This window comes from Periophthalmus magnuspinnatus, chromosome 12 (genome assembly GCF_009829125.3).
Source record: "Periophthalmus magnuspinnatus isolate fPerMag1 chromosome 12, fPerMag1.2.pri, whole genome shotgun sequence".
Classification (NCBI taxonomy): Eukaryota; Metazoa; Chordata; class Actinopteri; order Gobiiformes; family Gobiidae; genus Periophthalmus; species Periophthalmus magnuspinnatus.
Window position 1 is genome coordinate 4,121,454 of NC_047137.1, and position 21,612 is coordinate 4,143,065.

At 40.7% G+C, this 21,612-nt stretch overlaps 1 protein-coding gene across 2 annotated transcripts; it reads right to left on the minus strand.

Annotated features, from left to right (window-relative positions):
- Nucleotides 1-1,467: 1,467 nt before the first annotated feature.
- Nucleotides 1,468-18,170, minus strand: dbh (dopamine beta-hydroxylase (dopamine beta-monooxygenase)). Of its 2 annotated transcripts, none has more exons than XM_055225731.1 (12): nt 17,800-18,170; nt 16,220-16,366; nt 14,858-15,115; nt 14,566-14,742; nt 11,518-11,620; nt 9,697-9,863; nt 9,475-9,579; nt 7,941-7,979; nt 7,529-7,588; nt 3,508-3,635; nt 2,725-2,884; nt 1,468-1,654 (listed from the first exon to the last, which is right to left on the minus strand). In XM_055225731.1, the coding sequence occupies exons 1-12, from the start codon at nt 18,160-18,162 to the stop codon at nt 1,556-1,558; spliced, it is 1,806 nt and encodes a 601-aa protein (XP_055081706.1). In that variant the 5' UTR covers nt 18,163-18,170; the 3' UTR covers nt 1,468-1,555. The 2 variants fall into 2 exon arrangements, with proteins under 2 accessions (XP_055081706.1, XP_033832287.1); XM_033976396.2 differs by having other exon boundaries at nt 9,475-9,618.
- Nucleotides 18,171-21,612: the final 3,442 nt, after the last annotated feature.

Sequence of the window (21,612 nt, forward strand, 5' to 3'; positions counted from 1 at the left end):
CACCACTTACCAAGTGAATGTCATACGCTTTTACCCAAATACTCCCTATTCATTTTGAGTCAGTGGAGCAACATCTAGAAAACCAAACTATCCTAATGTTACTTACTTGAGATCACTGTGAAGTTAAGACAGTCCAGGGCAGTGACCAGTACTATGATGGTCAATGTGTGAACTCACAGCCAACAGCCATTTACGCTATAAAAAACTGGAATTCACATTTTTTCTCACAAATTTTAACATGTATCCTTTCTGTTAATCATAGCTATGTTTTAAATGTTTTCTAGTTTAAAATGCAATGTTGTGTCCAGTTTGTTGGAGGCAACATCCAATTTAGCCATGTCGCATTGCTCTTTTTCTTTAGCTGGCATATCTGAAACAATCTTGCCTTGCTATTCTTACGACAGCATTTTAATTTAACATCAAGATAATTATGTTTACATGATTGTTTACAACCTAGGAGGAAATTAATATTATGAAGTGCTTAATACCTTTGACACCTGCATTAATTACATTTACTGGAAGACAGTGTATACCCAATGCAAATGCATTGCTGTGGACCATCTTCCAAAAAAGTGTCTGTCAATGGCAGCCATTTGTATTCCGCCACTTCTATCCTCTGTGATGTTGGCTGCTGCTGCCTGTTCAGCACAAAATGTTTACTAATTTGAAATGATTCATGGATTTTGCCCCAAACCATAAATCATACAAATTATAGCTCTCCTGAGTAGGTTTAGTAAAAAAAAGACTGATTTCAGAAGCACATATGCACACACACGCGCGCGCACACACACACACCCCTACACATACCCCCCCCCACACACACACACACACACACACACACACAGTTAAAACACTGTCCTCATACAACAAAGGATGTTCTCAGTTTTTTCAAGGGCTGAAGTATGCGTGTCCTCAGGTCTAACACCCTCAAGTGATAACAATTCTTAAAAATGTTTAGGGTTGCGTATCAGGTGTTCTCCATTTGTTACCATTTTAATTAGTTTATGGTGTTATGGTACAAGCGTTTTTTATGAATAATTTGTTTGAATTGTGCTGTAAGTCTTAAAGAAGTGTGACTAATGTGAGCCATAATCCATGTTCTTGTTGCTGCCATGTGTAAGACAATTTGTCATTTTAATGTTAATTTTACTTTTACAGAAACCATAAAACAGTCAGACAAAATGTAAGAGTACATTTATTTTGTCAAACCCAATGTGCATTTTTATTAGTAAATTTTAACAGCAACCTTTCTAAAGTGTTTTTTTTTTTTCTTGCACACAACTACAGAGCCAAAAAAAAAAAACATCTATAAAGCACTATTAACATAGTAGTAGTTTCATAATATAGTTTTTTGTCATTATGTGGTCAATATAGTTTAATGGCTAATGTTTGTAGTACTATTTTTGTTTCAGTATTTATGAAAGATACTTTTCTGTTTTGTATAGGATTGTTTCATATATAGTGTCTAGTAAAGCAAAAGCACATTCTTGTCATAAATATAGTCTCCTTCAGGTCATGACTTCTCTGGGTTTCCCATCATCCCCAGGTGCTCCTCTTAGGGTGCAGGAGTGGGCGGAGCTCGGCCCTCACAAGGATAGTGAGGCTTTTCAAGGGCAGACGTCACAACTGGTAAAGGCTGCCTCTCCCACTCTCCCTGCAATGCAGACATAAATCAGACTTAAGATCTGGAGTTAAAATGGCAAGTTATGGCTGAAGTTATTAGCATCAAGATTAAAATAGTAGTTTTGACTTTTCAATCAAGAGGTCTTACAATCGACTGAAACAGTGGCTGTGAAGGTTTCTACATCAAATATCACCATATTTAAAATATCTGGCTTCCTAAAAACTATCAGGGCTAGTCTAATGTGGACTAATCTGGTCAATTGCATGGCTAAAATTATTTAAACTACTAAATCAGAAGATAAAGAATACTGACCTAAAAAACAAAGTTATTTTTTGGTAAACTTCTTCAAGCACAAGTTAGATTTTATGCAGATTTTTTTTGTACTGAGTACTCCATTATACACATGGTTGCACTGAACCTCTAGAGTTTGCACATAATCCAAGACAACGCTGCCAAAATATTTTCATGTTGGCTCCGATCACCTTACATCAGCCATGGTCTTACAAGTTGAGTCTGCATAGTTTAAGTAGTGATTATGAATAATTGTGTGACTTGCAGCTGTGAGTGCTACTAATGGTTATGTTAACATGAGTGCCTATGAAGGTGACACAAGAAATGACGTTTTGCCTTGTATTTGACTAGACCTTTCAATTTCACAGAAAACAAAATATATAGAGCTCAAGAGACTGTTCATGAAGGTTAACTCATACATCAAGTGATGGCTTCTAAACATAGGTTTGACATGTGACCTATATCCATTTGAAGTTAGTCAGAAACCTAAAACTATTAATTTGATTCTTTACTTTCATATTTAAGGTTAAAAAAATCAGTTGAGTGTTCCTAGTCAGCTTAAGGCAAGAATAAACAGCATCTTAAAAGGCCTTTGTTGTCTCCTAAACCCCCTTTTTTGTAGAGTACATTAACATTAACTGGTCTAAATCTTTCACCTCCACAATGTATTTGGCGTCTTCTTCCCTTCACCTGATCAAATGAAGTTTGTATTTACATATAATTGCTTGCAATTACTCCATTTCCCTCTAGCCTAGCGAGATCTGAATTTGAAGCCATTTTATGTGGAAATGCCTGCTTTAAAAACTCACTGGAAAGAGCTGAGCAGTGGACTGGTTGCAGTGCATTGAGATGGGAGCTGTTTTGTACAGGGAGTCCAGCACCTCTCCACTGAATGCGTCCCACTTCAACTGCTCGTATTGTTCTGTTACACCAACATCTCCGCACACACAGTGGTCATCACCATGAAACCTGCAGGCAGAGATGGGAAGCAGGTTTGAGTAAAGATCATTGTAAAAAAAAAAAAGTCCCCCCAAACTCAAAAATAGTCAATACATGAAATTAGCAATGGTGTCTGTGGAAAAGGGATACAGTTACAGCAAGCACTTCATTGCTTTAATAAAGTAAAAGGTCTTTTGTTTCAGGGTACTGTTTGGTCCTGTTCTAGTCCAGGTTTAGTCCTGGTCAAGTCCAGGTTTAGGTTCAGTGTCAACGCACTGTATAAAACATGAACGTATTGGCTCAGAGATGGCCATTTGGTAATAAAAAATAAAATAAATATCTGTGTTTTACATTTTTTGAAACAATTTGGTACCTGTTCTTTGTTTTCCCTAACTGAGAAACTGAGACAACAGAGAGAGATTGGAAAAACAAGCAAAGTTGGTGTTTGAGAAAAACAATTTGAAGCTTTGTCCTTTAAAGCTTATGATCACAAGCTCCTCTCACTCTGCAGTGTTGAATGCACAAAACCAAATAAGCTTAGCCACAGTTTTCAACCAACAAACTTGAGAGTTAAATGAGCGTGAAGGGCAAAATGGACATATGCCTAGCTTAGAGAAACATTTGTGAATAATTGCTACGACTGAAGGAACCACCTGTTGATGAAGTTGAAGTACTTTTGCAGATACCCCGGGTCCACATGGGTTTTGCACAGTTCCAGCTGAGTGCGAGGGTAGTAGTGGATGTAGTCGACGCACATCTCGTCCATAATACCAAATCCTCCCTATAGAAGCAAATATTTAGAGAAAGATATAAGTAGAATGATGCCGCAGTGCAGTTCATTTGCATGGTCCAAGCCTAATTTCACAGCTTAAATAAGTTAAAATAATGCACGTGATTAAAAACGAAATAAAAACAGAAGCTTACACAATAGAAGAACTTTTATTGCTAGAGCCATCACATGTCTAATATTGTAATTGCATGTTTATTGCACAAGCAGAAGTTTATAATGCGAGCTGGAACATGTACATCAGCATTTCTTGGTGAGTCTACTCCTTGCACCATTAGGAAAGTGAAAATAAAATGACTTATAAAACAGAATACTAGAACAATTGGTTAGTTATGTTAATGGATTTCAGATCATTCTCAAATAATATGCAGGTTTAATATGCAGACTTATTTAAAATGCTTGATTCTAAGTCATTTTTTGTCCAATGTGTAACCGGGATGAGTGAACGAATGAGGGAGCAAAGAGTCTGCTAGACTCTTTCCTTGAAAGATTTTTGCTGTCATAGCAACTACCTCACAAAATGAAACTTAGGAAGACTATTTTAATGCTTAGTGAACTGTTTGGGGAAGACAATAGTTCACAAACTACATTTAGCACTTTTTAAATAATGGTGTAATCGTTCAAATGGTAAGTTAGCAAGTTAACTGATTTCAATTTTGATCAAATTAAAGAGAAGAAAGTTATTTTATGTTTAACTTTAGTAATGCAGATGTTTGACTGATGGTAACATAGATAAATACAACATACAAAAACAGCTAGTGTGTTAGTGTGACTTTAAATATATTCCGCAGAAATCGTGTTGTTGAAAGTATCCATCCATCCATTTTCTTCCGCTTATCCGGGGCCGGGTCGCGGGGGCAGCAGTCTAAGCAGGGACTCCCAGACTTCCCTCACCCCGGACACGTCCTCCAGCTCCTCCGGTGGGACCCCAAGGCGTTCCCAGGCCAGCCGAGAGACATAGTCCCTCCAGCGTGTCCTGGGTCTTCCCCGGGGCCTCCTCCCGGTGGGACATGCCCAGAACACCTCCCTAGGGAGGCGTCCAGGAGGCATCCTGAGCAGATGCCCGAGCCACCTCAGCTGGTTCCTCTCAACGTGTAGGAGCAGCGGCTCTACTCCGAGCTCCTCCCGTGTGACCGAGCTCCTCACCCTATCCCTAAGGGTGCGCCCGGCCACTCTGCGGAGGAAGCCCATTTCAGCCGCTTGTATCCGCGATCTTGTCCTTTCGGTCATTACCCAAAGCTCATGACCATAGGTGAGGGTAGGAACGTAGATTGACCGGTAAATCGAGAGCTTCGCCTTCCGGCTCAGCTCCTTCTTTACCACAACGGACCGATACAGCGACCGCATCACTGCAGACGCTGCACCGATCCGCCTGTCAATCTCACGCTCCATCCTTCCCTCACTCGTGAACAAGACCCCGAGATACTTGAACTCCTCCACTTGGGGCAGAGACTCACCACCCACCCGGAGGGAGCAAACCACCTTTTTCCGGTCGAGAACCATGGCCTCGGATTTGGAGGAGCTGATTCTCATCCCAGCCGCTTCACACTCGGCTGCAAACCGCCCCAGTGCCTGCTGCAGGTCCTGGCTCGAAGAAGCCATCAGGACAACATCATCTGCAAACAGCAGAGATGAAATCCTGTGGTTCCCAAACCAGGCCCCCTCCGGCCCCTGACTGCGCCTAGAAATTCTGTCCATAAATATAATGAACAGAACCGGTGACAAAGGGCAGCCCTGGCGGAGTCCAACATGCACTGGGAACAGGTCTGACTTACTGCCGGCAATGCGAACACAGCTCCTGCTCCGGTCATACAGGGACCGGACAGCCCTTAGCAAAGAGCCCCGGACCCCATACTCCCAGAGCACCCCCCAAAGGACACCACGAGGGACACGGTCGAATGCCTTCTCCAGATCCACAAAACACATGTGGACTGGTTGGGCATACTCCCATGAGCCCTCGAGGACCCGATGGAGAGTATAGAGCTGGTCCAGTGTTCCACGACCAGGACGAAAACCACACTGCTCTTCCTGAATCCGAGGTTCGACTATCGGTCGGATTCTCCTCTCCAGCACCCTGGAATAGACCTTACCGGGAAGGCTGAGGAGTGTGATTCCCCTGTAATTGGAACACACCCTCCGGTCCCCCTTTTTATACAGAGGGACCACCACCCCGGTCTGCCATTCCACAGGTACTGTCCCCGACCGCCACGCGATGCTGCAGAGACGTGTCAGCCAAGACAGTCCCACAACATCCAGAGACTTGAGGTACTCAGGACGGATCTCATCCACCCCCGGAGCCTTGCCACCGAGGAGCTTGCCAACCACCTCAGTGACTTCAGCCAGGGTGATGGACGAGTCCGCCTCTGGGTCCCCAGTTTCTGCTTCCTCCTCGGAAGACGTGACAGTGGGATTGAGGAGATCCTCAAAGTATTCCTTCCACCGCCCGACAACATCCCCAGTCGAGGTCAGCAGCTCTCCACCCGCACTGTAAACAGTGTTGGTGAAGCACTGCTTTCCCCTCCTGAGGCGTCGGACGGTTTGCCAGAATCTCTTTGAGGCCGTCCGATAGTCCTCCTCCATGGCCTCCCCGAACTCCTCCCAACCCCGAGTTTTTGCCTCTGTGACTGCCCGAGCCGCGGCACGCTTGGCCTGCCGGTACTCATCAGCTGCCTCAGGAGTCCCACGAGCCAACAAGGCTCGATAGGACTCCTTCTTCAGCTTGACGGCATCCCTTACTTCCGGTGTCCACCACCGGGTTCGGGGATTGCCGCCGCGACAAGCACCACAGACCTTACGACCACAGCTACGAGCAGCCGCATCAACAATAGAGGTGGAGAACATGGCCCACTCGGAGTCCATGTCTCCAACCTCCCCCGGGATCAGGGAGAAGCTCTCCCGGAGGCGGGAGTTGAAGACCCCCCTGACAGAGGGCTCCGCCAGACGTTCCCAGCAGACCCTCACAATACGCTTGGGCCTGCCAGGTCTGTCCGGCTTCCTCCTCCGCCAGCGGATCCAACTCACCACCAGGTGGTGATCAGTTGACAGCTCAGCCCCTCTCTTCACCCGAGTGTCCAAGACACGCGGTCGGAGGTCAGATGACACGACAACAAAGTCGATCATCGACCTCCGACCTAGAGTGTCCTGGTGCCATGTGCACCGATGGACACCCTTGTGCTCGAACATGGTGTTTGTTATGGACAAGCTGTGACTAGCACAGAAGTCCAATAACAAAACACCGCTCGGGTTCAGATCGGGGAGGCCGTTCCTCCCAATCACGCCCCTCCAAGTGTCACTGTCGTTACCCACATGGGCGTTGAAGTCCCCCAGGAGAACAACGGAGTCCCCGGTTGGTGCACTGTCTAGTACCCCTCCCAGGGACTCCAAGAAGGCCGGGTACTCTGCACTGCTGTTTGGCCCGTAGGCCGACACAACAGTGAGAGACCTGTCCCCGACCCGAAGGCGCAGGGACGCGACCCTCTCGTTCACCGGAGTGAACCCCAACACGCAGTGGCTGAGCTGTGGGGCAATAAGCAAGCCCACACCAGCTCGCCGCCGCTCCCCGCGGGCAACGCCAGAGAAATGGAGAGTCCAACCCCTCTCAAGAAGATGGGTTCCAGAGCCCAAGCTGTGCGTGGAGGTGAGGCCGACTATATCTAGCCGGTAACGCTCAACCTCCCGCACAAGCTCAGGCTCCTTCCCCCCCAGCGAGGTGACATTCCATGTCCCCAGAGCTAGTCTCCATGTCCGGAGATCCGGTCGTCGAGGTCCCCGCCTTTGACTGCTACCCGGATCTCTCCGCACCCGCCCCTCATGGCTCCTCCCGCAGGTGGTGGGTCCACGGGAGGCTTATAGTTTTATGTGAAAACTGGATAAACTATGAGACTTACCACTGTAGGCTTGGTCCTATCTTCTGTGTTATAAGTGCACTTGGTTATGAGAACGTCTCCCTATTGACAGAAAAGGGTGAAAAAAGACCAGCTGTGAAGGTTTCTTATGTGAAAATAGAAATGATTATTTTTGTGCAGTTATAAAATACAAATCTCTACTAATGCTTTCATTTTGGGCATCTTTTCAGAGATGAATGAACCTTTTCAAATTGCCAGTGCTCGTCTTAATAGGGCACATCTGCTCTTTCTCCCGGGACTGCCCTATCGCACTATTGAGTTTACAGCCTGTCCCTATTTCCACTCAATTTGAGCACTCAGTCCAAGTGCTCTGGCCCAGCAAACCTCCTCCCAAAGACTAAAAACACATTTATTTTAATTGCGTTAAACAGAAAAATCTTAAGTTATTACTCACTGGTAAGACATGTACCATCTTCCTCAGACTACGGATCATCTGGTAAACAAACAGCATATTGATACATATTAGGGTAGCAAATGTTAACAGTATGGATGTGTTTTAAGGTATTTTTTCACTAATAAAAACACTTTAATTGAATTGAATAAATGCAAGATACTTCAGGTTAATGTCATACTGTGGAACATTCCTGGCAAAGTAACATCTCCATAGAAACGAGCATACGGCAGGCTATCCTCCGTAAAAGTCCTCTTTATGTTCTATTTTCCAACACCAACTCACAGGCATGTAACTAAATCAAAAATGGCTTCCTATATGCTGGCAGCTATAACTTTCTATTGACCACATGCCCAAACCATTTCAAGCTGGCCTTATTGTCAAATATTAAAAATGATCTGTCCACCAATCTACTTATTACTAAATCTACCTCCTCCTAAACATACATTTAAAAAGTCTAATTTCAGTCTAAAATGGCTTCATTTTGCCAATGTTTTATTCCTAGTAGTGATATTATTTGCAGTTTATTTCACCAAACAAAACACAGCGGCAGAGGCACTTCCATAATTATTGACTGGCCATAATAGGATTGGGGGATGGTGCTGATAACATCTTTATACACCCGATGAAACTGCGAGCTACACACCACCCAGGTACACTTACATTAGAGAGCCATCAATAGTGGCACAGATTGTATCAGCCGGCAGGACAGATGTCTCTCTCAGTTTTGCATGTGCGTATGTGCGCGTGTTAGTGTGCATGTGGTTCAGCCTCTGGTGATTGTGCATAAATAAAACATAGCAGATGTTGGATGCGGCCTCTAAACAACATTACAACACTTGTCAGTTTTGATCCAGGGTCGACAGGGAGATTTGTTGTGGTCCTCCTGATGATAGTGTAACTACTGCGTGCTGCTTGTGACAGTACTAGTATGTAGTGTTGACATGCAAAGCGGCATAGTCAGTGCAGTGGTGCATTACTTACGGCCATGATTAAGTTTATAAGTGACTTTGAGGCAGTATTGATGCAAGCTGAAGGATAGAGGGTTCTGGAAAGGTAATTTGACAGCGTTTGTGGTTTGAAGTAGCAATTACAATGAACAGTTTGTTAAAAAAAAAATAAAAATAAAAAAATAAAACATGCATGCATGCTGATCAAGTATAACTATGTTTTCTGCTAATTGTTTTAATTAGAGAGGTTTGTGTGTGTGTATATATTTATACATATAACATATATATAACATATGTATATATTCGTATATGTATGTGTATATAATAATAATAATGACGACACATTACTTGCTACCCAATAACATTTTTCATACGACCATATTATCATCGTAACCTTCACCTCACATTCCGTAGTCATGATTTATCTCCCTGTTATATGCAACATTTTGAGCAATTTTTCACTTTTTTAGTTTGAAATTGTTCATCGCCATGGCAACGGTCCTAATTCTTCATCATTCCAAAATTCAGGGACAGGAGGAGGTGGAACATCCATTCCAGACCTGTAGTGTAAAGTTTCCGATAGTTACCTGGTAATGTGCACTGTAGTGTGGATCCTGTGAGAGCACCTCCACCTCTCTGCCTCCTCGAATCAGGACGGTCCTGATTGCACGTCCTGCTAAGTGTGTGTGCAGCTGAGAGGCAAAAACGAAGATCCCTTGTTTAGGTAAGGCCTGGACACAAAAAAGACATAACCACATTCCTAAATATTTAAACATCTCAGCTCGTACATATTGTAATAGAGAACTCACGGTCTCGGTGCATTTTGAGGTGCAGTAGCCGCTCAGGTCAAAGGCTTGCTGTCTGGGTGGGACAGCCATGATGGGGGTGTAGACCAGCCCTAGCTCCATGATCCCAGCATCATACTTCCTCAGACTTGGAGTGTAGTGTAGTCTGATCCCTGAAGAGTCTCTGCGACCTGTGCAAATCCATTCATAATATCTTCATTAATAATGGTTTTATGTTAATTGAAGACAGTAGCTCAGGTGGAAAATCGTTTGCCCTCTGACCCAATCGTTTGTGGTTCAATCACGTCTCCCGCTAATGCATTCTGTTGTTGTGTCCTTGGGCACCTAATCCTGCCTCCAAAGTATGTGTACACTGTTGTATGAATGTGTGTATGGGTGGACATTTATAACACTGTAGGGACTAACAGTTGCATGTGGACACATAATTAGGTACTCAACTCTCCATAACATAAATCCTTTATTAATAGATGAACAAAATTCAGATATGGGGAAAACAGATAAGTTAGGCAAGTAGTAACTATGGTTAAGCTTAGGATGAATGTGTCCTGAAAAAGCATGCAAACCTAACGTGTGAATGGGCAAATGTTTCCTTCATGTAAATTGCTTTGGGTGCCCTGTAGTGGCACTATCAAAATAGAGGTCTCTGAGTATTAAACACCTGACCTTTCACAGACTGTTAAATAATCAGTACTTGACCACAACATTTTACTATTTTACTGTTTGCTTCAAGTAAAGGGCTTTTAAAACGGGGATCTGTGTTTGGGTCATTTCAGGATAAGCAAACTTTATAAAATGCTATTATTGCTACTATTATAGATGAAATAATCTTGTGAAGTTACGTCCAAGGCTACAGAAGCGTATTGCATTCACTTCTAAATAATAAAAGTTTCTTTGTATGAGAGAAGTTACAATTTTTATGAGAAAAGATTCTGTTTTAGGAGAAAATTTACCAACCAAGCCAATTAATGGCTCTCTACAGACACATACTGAAGAGCATGTCCCAATGAACAGTTGTATTGTATTGTATGTAGGCATGGGACGATATTGAAATTTGGTGTCACAATTATCATGGCTATGGTGTTAATTGTGATTAACGATTATATCACGATAATTATTGTTGCAAACAGGTTAAAAATGTTCTGGATATGAATAATTACAGTTTTAATAATATGAATAGGTTCCATATTTAAACAACTTGTAAAGTATTGTACTTTGTTACAAGTGACACTACAGTGATCTAGAGGAGACCATCAGGAAGAAGTAATTTTTTTCTGCACATGGTGACACATTGGCAATTATCTTTGTATTATCTTTATATTATCGTTTATTATCCCATCCCTAATTGTATGGCATGTATTTTATCCACTAAGGTGTTAGGTTCTAGAAAAAAATGTGAAATTGGGCAATTATGGTAGAATCCACAGTTCATGACCTGCTGCACTTGCTGGAGTTGGGTTTGATATGTGCAGATGCAGTGCATATATCTGACTCACTCCAGTTACTCCCAAACATGCATAGAATGGACATTTGCATTTTGTGCTTTTCTTCTTAAGAGTAGGTAACTGCATTTGATTATGTAAGAAAGTCTGCAACCAAACCGATTAAAGAAGAGCCTATGGATCCTCAGGGGATGGCTTCTTTGGACAGCTGAGGTCCAAAGACGGCTCAGGTCCTATCTTTTCTCATAAAAACAAAAACTTTACTCATTAAAATAGAAACTGTTTTATTCAAGCAAGTGCAATAAGCTGCCTTACAGAAAACCGTGCCGTGTGTTCAGAGGGTAGTTAACTTGAAGCATGGCTGCCTGTGTGTGATTGTATGTACCAGAGATGATGAGAGGGTTGTGATAGTGGACTTCAAGGCGAAGAAACCTGGAACCCTTAGGTCCACCAATGGGCAGGCCTGCGTCCGGGGGGTAGTAGAAAGGCTGTGGGGACAGACGCGTAATTGGTGTAATGTGATTTAAGCTTCTTTGTGTCCTGATTTTATAGTATATTGTATTTTTGAAATTCTTCGGAAGAATCTAAAACCTATGTTGCAGTCTGCTCATATCTTCTGATGAACTGATTTTTCAGTTGAGAACTAACCTAAAGTTGTATTAAACACATAAAATCACAACCACATTTCAGATTGAGCTGGTAAAGGTATATAAAATAACCAGCATTCTCTTTATAACATACTTTGTGCTGCAGCAAGCCATTTTAAGCTGTACCCAATCGCTTCATTATTCTAGATGCAAGCCCTACTGAAGCCCTGTTCCCCAACACAGAAGACTGGTAGCCTTTTGCTCCACTACTGCATTCTGGAGTTTTGGACGGTTGGATTCTAAAAATAAAGCAAAGTCTTCCTGCAAACTCTCCACCACCCACAGAGCAGAGAACTGTGAAACTGAAAAAAAGATTATTACAGCGAACAGCAACTTGTACATGGCACTCGCATAGAGACAACAATGTCAGTGTTGTTATATGAGCTTTTAAATGTATTTTAAGTCTTCAGGTTTCCAGGGGCTGGCTTGGAACATATCTATTGATTGGTTCCATACCGAGGAGAAAGATTTTTCTTTACAGTTGTTTTTCACATTGATGGTCCCCTATATCCAATTCTAGAACTGTTTGTGTTGAGATATATATATTTTGACTGCACAATACACAATCTATATTTGTTATCTTACCTGGCTATGTGATAGTTTGCCATAATTGGATTTTCTACACCTCCTATTGATTTGGGGAGACTCTGTTAGTGTTTGCAGGATACTCGTCATAGTGTCGAGTTTGAATTTGTTATCCGTCTACTAAGGCTGCACAATTAATCACAGTTGAATTGAAATATCACTTTGAGTTGGTGCAATTATCTAAGCACAAGGCTACCGTTTTTTAGATTATAGAATATCCCCTACAATTATGAAAATATTCTGTCTTTTTATAGTATCTGTAGTTTAGCCTTCTACAAACATGCTCTGAAATTCTTGGGATTCTTCTTTTAGTTTACCAGTTCATACTTCGGGTTTGTTTGAAATATGCACTTTGAACAGATTCCTATTTTTAAACATATGTTCCAAATCAAATACTTTTCAGAAAAATCACAATCACATTTTTAAAAATCATGCAGCTCTACCTAGTGTTTTCACCATACTAAAATCTCAAACCCAATTTTGATACTGAAGAATTTTGATATCTAAATTATCAACCTCTTTTTAAACAATATAGTCATTTTAAAATACTAAACATAATAGTATTTCTTTCTAATACCATGTGGTTGCTTTTATTTAGTTCATGTGATGTTCAGTCTTGTTACTTGTTCAGTCTTGTTACTTGCGCAAATGAGTACCTAGTTTCGATGTTTTTGTATCAGTTAGTATCGGATTTTCAATATTTTTTTACAACCCTAGCCCTACCATCTACCTGCATCTTGTGGTTACTAGCATTATATAGTGTCATGACAAGAGTAGAGCATTAAAAGTGAAGGAACATTTTGCAGCCACAACTGTAGCCCCCGAGTACTAAATTTTCACACCTTTTCCCTTACATACTGACAGCATTATGCATTATTGATATCCTTTTCTTCTATTTGCATCTCCCTCCCTCTCTGCCGTGTTCATGCTTTTTGATACAGTGCCATGCTCTATAAAACAACACTATTAAGAGGTGATGAGAGAGGACTGAATATTTCCCACCTAATCTCGTCTTTGCTGCTCACGTGACACAGTAGGCTCCCGCTTGTTTGTTTGTTTGGGTTTGTTTTTTTTTTGCTTGTTTGCCTCGCACATAATCCTGTGAGAAAGGAGTCTATCTGTGATACAGTGGGGAGTGCAGTGAAGAAACATGGTGACAGAGGCTTTGTCCCCCATTACCTATAGCACACTGCATGGCATGGGGGCAGTGAATGGACAGTTTGTGCCCTAAAATGACCAGGAAACTAGCCCATGGGCACTATAAAGGATGTAGGGTGGGCTAGTCCAGTTTTCTATGATTGCTTTTCTATGATGGCCAATACTGGTAAGCACTATGTCACCATACACTCCAACATACACATTAACAGATTTCTAGACTTTAATTCTTGTCATGTCTGTAAGTGTATATGTGAGGCTTTTATATAACTTTTTATATATTGGCTGAAGTGCATCCCACATTCAAAGTCTGAGCTCTTAATAGACCTGTTGTGTGGGCTAGCCTTTTACAAGGTTTTCTCTGAGCTGCTACTTATTATTGGAGTAGGAGTTTTGTTGATGTCTTTTAATAACCCTAATACAGCCACTGAACTAAAAGCCTCTTTCAATTAGACACATGAATGTCCGTTATCTAATTTATGGGCTGTAAATGCAAGTATAATGTGAGAAATCCTTTACCTTTAATAACATGATAGTCTGGATGGCAGTATATCTATGACAGCTACAATCTATCTATTTTAATCTTTTATTTTAATGGCATACAATAGCATGGGGAATAAGATTGGAAAAGCAATGTTATGTAAATTAAAAATATATATGAAAATAGGTAATTACATAGTCATTTATCTTGTATTAGAAAAGAGTACATATACTGAAGACTGCACAAGATCAGGAAACTGAAAACATGTAGATGTTGGTTTGTTTTTTTTTGGTAATAAAATTGTATTTATTCATTTATGTATTTTTAAACTTGATTTTCATTGTATTATATCATAAGAAAACTTCTGGCAACTAGCATGTTAAATCAGAGCAGGACTAAACTCGCAGCTGGATACATAGGTGACATTCATCCTCATCATTTCCTTTATTAACATAATTTTATTTTGTCCTCTGTGATTCTGTGTGGACAACAAGTTTTGATATACCCAACACGAGTGTCGATATTTGGCATGTCTATGATTGGGTAAAAGTATAGTGGGTGGTACCTCGGCTCCCATGGCCCATGCAGCCAGTACGTGTCGGCAGGAGTTGAGTTTTTTGGGCTTCATTTTGTCCTCGCAGGAACCACTGTAGTCAGGCACCTCATGTATCTCTGGAGCACACTCGAACACCTCGATATGATGAACAATGGCTTCGTTTCCTCTAGTGATCATAGGCTCGTACTGACACAGACAAGACAGGAGGAAAGCTGAATCACATGAATTAAAGTAATGTAGTAGTAAAAATGCTTTGTAGTAGTAGTAATGTTTAGTATTTTGTGCATGTAGTATGTTTTACCATCACAATGTGGTTCAAGGGCATGTTTTCAGGCAGCTTCTGTATAAAGCACCAGTAGGTGGTCTCCTGACTGGGGATGATAACACTGGGGGACAGTACATCCAAGGTCCTGACATCAGGAGGCAGGGTGGGGGGCTGGGTGTCTGGGCGCAGCACCACCACTCTCTGCAGTCCGGTCTGTATCCGGGACAAGTTCAACTGCTCCAGAGACGCCAGTGGTTTGTCCAGGAACCCATAGATAAAGTGCACTGTCCCATCCTGATTAAACAGCACGAAAATGATTATAATCATATGCTTTTGAGATAGCCACGACAACTTTTCATTTTGTTGTCATAGTGATGCGCTGTTCTTTTTGTGTCCACTGAAAGGATGCTCCCATAGAAACCCTAATCACAATAATGAATGCCTGAGAAGAAATTCTGCTGAACATTCCAATATTGTAAGCACTTTAGATTTACCCATAAATCCATGAATCAGTTCCACAACCATTTGTTGTAGCACTGCATAGATAATAATAAAAACATTACTCATGATATTAGTTATAGTTTCAATTTCAGCTAAATAAAGAAGATGCTTCTATATTGCATTTTTTGACAAATGTATTACCAATTTAAGCTTATGGGTTGAGGTAAAAAAAAAAAAAAAAAAGTTCCTTACAAGACCTGGTAATGTTATTGTACATTTAATTTGAAAACTGTGCATTCATTCATTCATTTATTGATTTCAAGCTTGTTACTGAACACAAAAAGGGCGTAAATATGCTATTAAGACTTTTAATACCTTGCTCAAAACCTGAGCTTAAGTCATGATTCATATGTAATTGCCAGTTGCTCCTAAAAAGCCTTATCAGTGCTGACTAAGGAATCCTTAATCTCCTCATACACTTACAGAGCAGGCTCTTCGTCATTTGTCAAGTAGAGTAAATAATAGATAATCTCTCCAAATCATTGTAAGCCTCAGTAAATAATTATGAAAAAAAGCTCTACACTTGCAAATATAATACAACTTTATGCAGAAAGTACAAACTTTAAATTCTCTCTCAGACTTAGAGTTAACCAAGCAGAACATTTTGTTTGAAGAAAGGATTTAAATACTAGAAGTGAATATAAAGAACACCAGGTGTGTCAAGCAGATTGCAATCTCCTTTTTATTTTATTTTATTTATTTATTTATTTTTGGAACCAAACCTGCTAGATTTTTTCAAAGCCTCATTACAGGTTGTTTCTGAAAAATAAAACAAATAAATATAGGCTTCTGTACTGTAGATATCCTGTGCAATTAGAAGATGCTCTATTATCTCTTGGTGTGGAGTAACTTCATTAAAATGCTCAACAGAATGACATCCATGTATTTTACGTGCACCTCAATAAGGTAGTCTCTGGGGTCACATGTGGCAAATGGGCGCTTGAACAGGAGGTAGAACCCGTCTGCTCTCTGCTCGGCCCGGACCAGGTCATAATCCTGCTGAGAGTCCAGGGAGATGCGGCCCTCACTGTCACTCCAAGCATCCTGAAAATAGATAGAAGTCAGAAGTACTATTCAATATGGAGAAGTACTTGCAATGGTAAAGTGTTTTATCCAGGATGCCAGCCTTGATCAAGTATAACAGTACCAAAGTTACTATTATTGGTTAGATTTCTGTTATTATTCATTTATTGTCAGTTCATTAATTTGCTTTTTATTATTAGAACTGCTTGTTATTGCTTTGACTGTAATATTCCACATCATGGCATTAATAGAGACAAGTAAATGTTGCGACTAAACAAAGTTACAGGACAAATCTGAGGAGAGGTGAGCCTACTCACATTGTAATGCATGCTCATGAGTATTTTTTGAAGCAATAAAACACCTCCAATTAAATAAATGCTAGTTAGATATGTTAGATACCACACAGTAGAATATTTTGTCAAAAGACTTACATCTCCAGGTGGAAGAACACAGTGGTTAGATAGTACAATAATTGTTTCTATATTGTAATTATGAGCTACTATGTTAATGTAATTTTCTATGTGAATCAAAGTTAATATAAGTCTTAATCAGCAATTGAGAGGCAATGAAATGTACATATTATAGTTTTCATGTATGAGTTAGACCTCCTTCAGGATTTTAGTATATTATATTCTTTTTGCTTTATCTGAACCTCAGATTTCTAGTAATAACTTAATATGCATTTGTGGCTAAATTAAGGGATGACAAGTGTTTTGGGCAGTTTTTAACATGCTAATGTCCTCTAATGAATCCCTGGCGCACCTGAACTGCTGGGGTGGTGTAAATACTCTCTCATTAGCAGCGGCTGATAGAATAATCCCTTGTGACTAAGCCATCATAAACAAGCTGCCTGCCACTTAGAGCGAAACACAGCAATCTCATGCATCAGGGATCACAAACACACCCCAGCACTGATTTCTCTTTCAGGTTTCTCAATTCTGTCTTGAAATTAGGAAAGCAATAAATAAATGATTACCAAATATTGAAAATGTGCATATGGTTTCCAGGTAGGGCCACATTATACCACATTTTATTCCCTACAAATGATCAAGAAATGAGATATTGTAACTGAAATATTTTACAATTAATAACATGAGATTGTATTCATGGGTTACAGGTGTAAGAATCGCTTTTTGATTTGAATGATTTGGGATGACAACGATCGTCCATTGTTATAGTGAGAATGCACTTCAAATCAAAATTTATACTGTATTACTTTTAAATTCCTTAAGTACATAAACTAACAATTTGATCAAATTCCATTTCCTAGACTGTACTATGTTGAATTGTGAATCACGTAACTCAATGATTGTTATTTTCATGAGTAAATATAGGAAGCAGTGGTTTATCAGTGGTTATTTTCATCATTATTATTATTATGTCATATTAAACATTTTCATTTACATGTAATTTGTGTTTATAAATAGAAGCTTGTTCATTCCAAATGTACTTACCCCAAAGTAGTTTCTCGTCCCACTGTCCCAGAGCACCACCAGGTCTGCATTGGTCAGCTCGCCTCTGTCGGACATACCCAGAACCACCCCATGGCGCACCTTGGCCACCCTCACCTCCATATACACCTCTTGGTTTTCGTAGCTGATGTTCCAGGCCAGCTGCAGCTCTCCATTAGGATCCAGAAGCACTCGGAAGGGCATGGGCAGAGGCGGGAGGACCTGGTTAGACTGGAGACTGGAGATATCTATTGCAGAAGTGGGCGCTTGATAAGAAGCCACGAGGATGATCATGAGAGTGGCCAAAGCCGTGAAGTACATGACGGTAATATCTTGCAGTCGAAAGTTTCTGCTGAAAATCCTCATTGTGGTCTGTGATGTGGAACACTTAGAGTCGTTTTTATTCGCAAACCAAATGGCCGATAGCGGTTGTAGAAGTTGTTTGTCTTTCAGAGGAATTAGTTATAAATCCTTGGACAAATATTTCTCTCCATCAATTTCTTCTGGTCTGTACACCAAGCGTTCATGCATTGTGCAACTCCCCTGACTTTGCCTTTTAAAAGACTCCTCCCTGTCCACTTGTCTTTTTTTATCCAACCCTAATACTATTACATTTGTTGCGGGAAATTGAATTGTATTCTTTAAGCCCTAGAGCCAGCCATAATTCTGCACATCTGCCATGCCTTAATTGATCCAAGTCCGACCAAGGACATTATCAGGGACGTCATTTTCCACCATCTAAACATCACGGTCTACTTCCCGAGTGTTTTTGTGTAAGAGTAAGTTTCATATATCATCAGCTGATTTTTGGAAGAGATAGATTTCACCCAGTCAACAGGTTGAAATGTGCTTAATGCATTGAGTCTGTTTTAAACCAGTGCCCCAGGCTGCGAAAGACCTAATCAAGGTGTCAATTATGGCCCTCAAAAGGAAGACAGACACCCCTGAGTTGCAAAGGTTGAAAAAGCGTATTGTGCATGTCTCAACTATAGCCATAGGGTTGGAAAAAGGAACGTAATATGATCATCTAATCCATTCAATCCAAAAGCTATAGCCACATATTTGAAATACACTGTTTGTGTTGTATTTTTTAGTGGGGGTACCATTCTTAACCATTCTGTTCCAAAAGTGTTAGTGCTAGAGGAAAATGCAAGTAAGCATCATGTTACTAATAGCTGAGCTGCTTATTAATCCTTTCTACATCCTGCATCCTCAACCAGCAGTGAGACATAATCCATGCGCTCTCCCCCATGAAACAGTGCTGCAAAGATGTTAAATATATTAATTTCAGTAAAAAAGTGTATTTATAACATACATATATATATGTATGTTATAAAGGAGTCATAAAAATAAAGTGGAATATAGCCTCATGCTAACTTTAAATAAAGACATCTACACTACATATTTACCAAAGTTGATGCTTTAAACCACCAAAATGAGATGTTTTTGTTCCCTATCCAGGTTGGAAAGACATCTATCCACCCAAGTCTCAAACACAATAATAAGATAATCTTAACTGATTGCTTACAAGTGAAATCCTCTGTGAATTGACTTAAGCTCTTTTCATGACAGAGCCTAAGCAAACATGTGCATGGCGGAGAAGATTTCTTTTGCGTCAGATGACTGAATGTTTCCGGCACTGATTGTTGCTGGTACTGGTATAAGGGAGAAGGTTTGGGATACAGAGAGAGCAGACATGGAGAAGCTAAATGCTCTCATGTTGGCTAATGTAATAAAGTGAGCTAGCCCCTGCGGCTCAGATCTGTGTGTCCCTGTGATCTGTCTCACTGCACCAGCCTCATTAACCTTCTCCTCCTTTACAGCACTGCAATTTGCGTCTCACTCTTTTGTAGCTTAATCCTGCCTTTCATACCAGTGTCTCTTTACTGTGTGTATGGTGACGTTACAACTACCAAGACTGCTACAGCCACTACTTATACTATAACTAGTATCCAGAGCCTGCATTTCTTGAATTGGGTGCAGTGTTATTTCACTAACTGCCTATTTGTACAGCTATTATTTTTGTTGTACAATGTATTATTTACTCTCATTATTTACTGCTCTGCCTGCAGTAAAAAGGAGTTTTTGACAATGATTGTGAGAATGTGTTGTTATTTATTTCATTTATTGTTATTTTATTCATTTATTTATTAGAAAAGGATCTTCTGTTAAGTGTAAAAACTGAACCTCGTAACTACTAATTGTCCACATTATTCAAATAAGATGTCTTGGTAACTTTATTCGAGGGTCCACTTATTAACATCTAACTAGCTGCTGATTTGCACACAGTGGTTTATTCGGTGTTAATTCCTAATAACAAAGTGCATTTTAGTGTGTTAGGAATTTGTGTACATAAATTATAATAGTAATAAGGATGCTGTTGAGTACAAGTAGTTTTTTACCGCTTATCCCTGTGCAAAAATGTCCAAACATCATACTAGTTAAATAACAGTAATAACACATGTATTAATAGGAAAGTAGCTGCCTAATTAGCAGCAAAATAAAGTCATCCAGACATTAATAAGGGTTGAATCAATCATAATTAACATCAAATTAACTACTTATAAATATGCAAAATAGCTGCTTGATACATTTTAATATGCATACCCTAGTGTTACCAATGTGTCTGGTCTATCTCATTGTGGACCATTTGCACCATATTGGGTTTCCTGGCCTTGTTGCTTGGCCATAGCTCGTACATGCACACTAATATTTCTGCAGCTGCTGTTGATGTGTCAGCAAACAGGGAGGAGATGAGATGCCGTAAAGTGGGCAGTAAACCGTGAGGAGCGAAGCAGAGGAGTGGAGGGAGGAGAGGCGGTCAGAGAGGGATGGTGTATTCTGTATGTATGTGTGTGTGTGTGCCTGTGTGTGTGGAGGGGGGGTATAATTGCCTATGCTGTGTGTTTATGCAAAGAGCCTGCAGCCCTATCTGACATTATACCTCTAGATATAGCCATATAACCTATACCAATCATGTAATGTTTTCAATTTGGTAGAGTCATGTAATATTCAGAGAAAAAAACTCCAATTATGGGTGACCGCTACAGTCTAAACAAATTTAATATATATATATATATATTTTTTTTTTTCATTTAAAAGAAATAATTTTTCATTACCCTGAAATCAGTAGGCTCGGACAAGGTTCTAAACTACTGAACCTCTCCAAGGAAGAAATTATACCTGAATTGAAAAGAATTGTATTATTATTGTTAGAAGGTAAATCCTGAGACAACTTCTTGTGCATAATTTGACTGCAGAATTTCTGTGCTAACTCCGCATGGTTTTTACTTTAAAACTCCAGGCTAGCCTAGCCTGCACTAGCTACCGCGTCAAAATATATTAACTGGCAACTTTGCTTTGGCCAATATTTGGATTTACACAGATGCACTGTTTTGATGTGATACAAGTACATTTAACAAACCTGAGAAAGAAATACAAGGGACAGATGATTTCATGTATTTTTATTTCATTTATCTTTATTTATAGAGGGACAGCCCCTCCTTGAACCGCCACCTAAACATGGTGAACAGGTTTGATCCTGGGAGCCATGTTGTCGTCAGTGTCATGCCCCTGGTAGGGTCATCCATGGCAAACAACTCCCTTATGATGAGTGTAATATCAATTACATTACCTGGATTGGTGTCACCGAGGCCCCACCCTGAAGCCAGGCCTGGGGTGGGTGCTCGACTGTGAGTATCTGGTGGCTGGGTCTTCCCTCATGGGGTCCAGCCAGGCACACCCCGAAGGAACAGCGTGGGGCTGTTGTCCTGTGGACCAACCACACAGGGGCCAGTGTGGAGCGATCTGGGTGGC